This window comes from Phytophthora parasitica (genome assembly GCF_000247585.1).
Source record: "Phytophthora parasitica INRA-310 unplaced genomic scaffold supercont2.20, whole genome shotgun sequence".
Lineage (NCBI taxonomy): Eukaryota > Oomycota > Peronosporomycetes > Peronosporales > Peronosporaceae > Phytophthora > Phytophthora nicotianae.
The window spans coordinates 254,314-259,427 of record NW_008649006.1 but is presented as its reverse complement, the minus strand read 5'-3'; the positions used below and the strand labels follow the sequence as shown (position 1 = coordinate 259,427).

The 5,114-nt window shown below is 52.7% G+C and overlaps 3 protein-coding genes across 3 annotated transcripts in view; 1 reads left to right on the top strand and 2 right to left on the bottom strand.

Moving 5' to 3' along the window:
* PPTG_22627 (hypothetical protein) overlaps positions 1-843 on the bottom strand; it is a gene marked incomplete at both ends in the record, with an annotated part of 1,542 nt that extends 699 nt beyond the window's left edge. Inside the window, one exon of the mRNA XM_008905483.1 lies at positions 795-843. Coding sequence (XP_008903731.1) covers positions 795-843 — 49 coding nt within the window. The remainder of the gene's footprint in view (positions 1-794) is intronic.
* Positions 844-2,186: 1,343 nt separating this feature from the next.
* On the bottom strand, positions 2,187-2,972 carry PPTG_10013 (hypothetical protein; the record flags this gene model as incomplete). Its single annotated transcript, XM_008905259.1, has 1 exon — positions 2,187-2,972. One exon carries the CDS (start codon positions 2,970-2,972, stop codon positions 2,187-2,189), a length of 786 nt encoding a protein of 261 aa, XP_008903507.1.
* A 149-nt stretch (positions 2,973-3,121) lies between these two features.
* On the top strand, positions 3,122-3,448 carry PPTG_22626 (hypothetical protein; the record flags this gene model as incomplete). The annotated part of the gene is made up of 1 exon (XM_008905482.1): positions 3,122-3,448. One exon carries the CDS (start codon positions 3,122-3,124, stop codon positions 3,446-3,448), a length of 327 nt encoding a protein of 108 aa, XP_008903730.1.
* Positions 3,449-5,114: the final 1,666 nt, after the last annotated feature.

The window sequence follows — 5,114 nt, the reverse complement described above, 5'->3', positions numbered from 1 at the left end:
GACGCATGGAAATATGCAGACCGACTTGTCCTGTCAGAAGATGGTGTGCTTCACTACTTGGGTCTGAACCGACGGTACGACCACGGTTGACAAGAGGAGAACAAGCTGCGTCTAGTGGTACCTACCACGATGATTCAAGAAGTCTTACAGAACTGCCAGGATTTGTTGGAAGGTGGCTACCAAGACGTCGTCAGGACCTTCGACCGTGTCAAGTCTGACTATTACTGGATTGGGTTGTATGCTGACGTGGAGAAACATGTGAAGTCATGTCTGGATTGTAGCTCAAGTAAGAGTCGTACACAGTTGCGAGGATACTCAGCAGGCAATGTACAGGCCGAACGACCGTGCCAGATTGTCTCTATGGATTTCGTGATACGTCTACCAAAGACACGCAGGTGCAACACTGCCCTGTTGCTTTTCCAATATTTGTTCACTGGATTCATCATTGCTCAGGCTATGTCCGACACATCTGCACTCAGCGTAGCGCGAGCGTTCGAAGAGTGTGTGTACCGACGGTTTGGAGGACCATCGTTGATTCGGCATGACCATGAGCCTAGGTTTATGAGCGGGGATTTCTAGCCTTCGCCGATATGATGCAGTCACGATCACGAGCGACTTTAAGTTATCAACCGCAGGCTAACCGCCAACAAGAACGCTCGGTAAAGTCAGTGATGACTTCCGTTCGTGTGTACGCGGAAGAACCTCTTCAGCAGGATTGGGATGAAATTGCTGAGAGGTTGGTGTTTGCAATTAACACATCCCAGGACACAACAAGGAAGGAGATGCCATTTTACCTCGTTCACGACTGGGACGCGCAATCCACGCTCCGGGCGATGTCTTCATCACTCAGACGAGGATTAAATAGACAGTCCGATGCACGAGCATGGCGTCGCGAAGTCAACCGACAACACGAAATCGCCTTAACTATGGCCAAGGACTATTAAGCGGCAGAAAAAGAGCGAAGAGCCATGGAACACAACGAAGCACTAAGTCGACTGGAGAAAGCCGCTGTGCCAGGACCAAGTGGAGAGGGACACTCGGTGGGTAGCCCAGAAGCTTTGTCGAGTCCGAACAATGCTGTAGAGGTCCCACCGAAGTCTCTTTTCGAGACTGGAGGCAGAGTGTGGCTCTACATGGAACACGTAAAACCCGGCCTCACCAAGAAGTTAGACCATCGTTGGCATGAACCATTCCGGACCAAACAAAAGGTCGAAGAGGTCGTGTACGAGTTGGAGTTACCAGACAAGAGCAGATACCGCTTCTACCCCGCCATGCACAAGTCAAGGCTCAAGGCGGTAAACGAGTATCCAAATCGACCGAAGAATCGGTTGACGCAAGATGTGACCGAGGATATAAGGTTTGACTTCGATGAAAAGCTATTATACCTGAAAATAGCTGGGAACCAGATCACCTGGCAGGTGAATATGAGGTCGAATCCATCCTCGATGACCGAACGCCACTGGCAACGAGCACTGAACGCGTCGTTCGAGAATTCAAAGTCAAATGGGTCGGCTACGATGAGCCAACTTGGGAACCATCATCTAACTTGTCTTGTGGAGGCTTGTTGTATGACTATTTGCGAGCCAAGAAGAGTGAACGCCGGTTGCAGTTGGTTCAAATCGCCGACGCGGATTAGTGTGGCTTGTACACGCGTGACCTGTTCATAGGGCGGTGCAGCCTGTGATAGCAGATGAAAAGAGTTACTGCACCAACAGAATTGTATATACATATGTCGATTGACGTGGACGTGATTATGATGTGGAAAATGGATTAAAGAAAGAAGACATGAAAACGTGTGAAGCTTCGACTATTGAGAAGGAATGATCGAGAATGCCCGCTGGAGATCGGCACGGAGCAGCCGAAGGTGAAGGGACGAGCACCGACTACTCAATCAGACGATAGTCACCCAGCGACTTCAGCTAGCACGCCTAAAGACGTGTCACCGTCACCCTCCTTCTCTTCTTCATCGGGAGGAGATGTATGAGCAGCTGATGGCGGAGTAGGAGCGCTTGAATCATCATCAGCACAACCAGTAGTTGAAAATGCCACAGTCGAATCTCCAAACACCGGTCCCGGGAGATAGCGATCTGGTGAGCCATAGCTGCATCAACAGCTCGGGCTCAGAAGATCCGAGCCTGGTGGTTGCACGGCACGTAGGTCGTGTTGTACGGGTGATCGAACGGTCGCTACACCCTGTTCGCACGAAACGACTGTCGATCAACCAGTACAGGGACTACCGCGAAACAATCGGTCCTCCTAGGAACAAACGGCAGGTTGTCCACCAAATACCAGGGAATAGAAGGCTCGATGATCATCTCTGGGCAGATGAGCGAGCAATGGTGAGCCAATGCTGAGTCCAAACTCCATTTCAAGTACTGCAACTGGTACATGTTCCGGAGGGGGTCTGCCCAAGCGCTCGGTCCACTCATGAGGACGATAAATCTGGCACTCTTTGCCTTAATGAGATCCTTGTCGCGGTTGGGTTCTGCTTCTTCCGCCGTGAACCCCTTTTCGACGGCGGCAGCGAGGATCCAGAACCGACGCTCCCACAGCGTGAAGGCGAGATCTGGCATGGGACCATCAGCACGAAAGCTCGCCCAGAGGCGGTGAATACGGTTCTCCGGTGGAGCTTGCTTGGGTACTGGGGCAAGTGGGTCAAATCCTTCCATGCTGAAGAAGAATGGATCTTCGTGAAGGAGTTGACGATCAACTTGCCACGGGTGCCTTGGGTTCGTGTAGTCGAAGAATGCGTTCAACGACTTGAGCGTGACACGGATGGTCATGTCCGCTGGAGTTGGATCTGGCAGCACAGTGCTCAGGACCTGCTCGATCTTCGATCGAAGTACTGTCTGCTGTTGCTGCCGGTCAGAAGTCGGAAGGGCCGGCATCGCCTCTTCCGTTCGCTGGCCCTCCTGATCATCTTCCTCGATCTGCTCGATCGACCGCCAAGGGTGGCAGCGGGGGTGCATCATCTTCGTCGGTAGCTTCCGATGCGGGAGCACATTCCGACGGTGGCGAGAGCTCTTCCGGCAGATCCAGTTCTACTCACGTCTTGGATTCGGATGCTGCGGGAAGCGACAGTGGTTGTGCGGAGTTGAGTCGCGGTAGGGACTAGTTTGGAATGCCATCTGGCCCTCTATCGGACGTTGAACTGGCGGATGTACCGCGTACCACAGTTCCCCGGTCGGAGTGGATCCCTGGTTATCGTGATCCATTCTCCCTGCACTTCCCTCGACCTGGCGAGGCAGGTGCCTGGTATCCTGGTATCGAGGACGGATCCGATCCTGCAGATCTACTGGAGGCGTCGACTATTATGGACGCGGCCGATCGATGGCGTAATCACTTTCGTGACGTGGCAGGGGATTGTCCGGCGCTTGGGATCGCTCGCTTGCGTGGCAAGTGCATGCCCATTCTTCCTGATCGTATCCTGCCATTATGTATTGGGTAGCAACTTTTAGGTCGTTAAGAAGAATTGGTTCGATATAATTCGAATTGATCCATGCGTATCATCTTCCGTTCTTCCAGATTGTTTTTAAGGGTGTATTGCCTAGGTTTTCAGGTCTATTCAGGCCCACGGCACTCCATATGCACCGCTTCCTCATTAAAATCTGCAGCCTTCTTGCAGATCCTTCTTCCTCTTACTTCTCCACGGTGACCAACCCACCGTAGATGTTCCACCGTTTACTCCTCATGCGACTGCATCGCCTCAAACCGGTTGCGATCTGTCCGTCCCCGGTCGAAGTCTCTTAGCAACGCTCCGCAGTTGAGATCAGTCTCATCGACCCACGACGGCTCAGCGTACACCTTCCTGAAGACCAGGTATTCGCGTCGTGTACGGCCGTATCGAGTCTTCTTGCTCGAGTGAACATCTTCAATCCGTTCCACCTCGTACTCGTCCTCTTCGAGCTTGCGTTCCCAGCTGTCTTCGGGCAGCAGGCTTTCGTCGACGTCCACGTGATCTGCTTCGCGGTTCGTCAGCGTGGATGTTGGGCGCTCTGGGTAGCTCTTCACCAGCTTCAGCTTTGACACGTGGACAATCGGGAATAGTCAGTATTCTGTGCCGGCGGTCTCCAAACGTACTGCGTGTCGGTCGACGGTCTCCGCAACTCTGAATGGCCCATGCCACATACGCGCGAGCTTGCGAGCGTAGCCTTCCTTGACCCGATCTAGGTATAGCCATACTTGATCTCCTGCCTTTATGTCGTGCAAGCTCACATCTTCGTTGTGTTGATCTGCTCTCCGTTCGATCGCGTCGCGCAGCGCCTCGTTGACTAGCCCGCGTGCCTGCTGGTACTGTCGCTGGACGTTAAATCTCCACCGGCGTGGCTCCACGTGCCGGCGTCGAGGGCTTCCGAGCGGCAGTGTCACTTCTAACGTAGATCGAGCGTCCCACCCATGGATCAAATAGAAAGGCGTTTCGCCCCGGATACGGCCGTACGCCGTGTTAAGGGCAAACGTCAGACGTTCCGCGTACTCGTCCCAGTCCTTCTGATTTATGTCTGCGACACACATCTTCGAGGCTCTGGTTAGAGTCTGCACCATCCCTTCTGCCGTACCGTTGGCTTGTGGGCGGTACGCCATAGTGGCACGCTGTCTCTGTCCCATTGTGCGGTTGAAGGCGCGAAAAAAATCAGACACCGAAGGAGATTGTCATCAAAGGCTTCCGCCTACTGGAAGCCAAATAAAAGTACGGTCTTACCTAAAGTGTCGCTTAAATCATATGCAAAAGTGACCATAACTTTTCAAATAATCGTTACTTGCCTGCTATTGGATAAATCTCTGAGTGAATGCGAATTTCATCAAGAAAACCTCAATTTATTTCCGTGCTGTCTCTTCCATAAAAGCAGCGTTTTAGAGATTCATGCAGTATGAATCCTGGCTCCCGATCGTGCCGAATGGCTTCGCTTGCTCCGAATCTGCGAAAGACGCCCTCCTCGTAGTTCTCTGCGATCGTCTGCGCGGTCCGTGACGCACTAGCTTTAGCTATCACGTAACCTGTGAATAGATCGACCCAGATGAGAAGCTCGGTGTTCCCTTTATACGACCTTGGTAGAGACGGGATGTGGTCCATCGCGATGCACTGGAAAGGGTACGTTGCTTGAATGTTGCCTGGC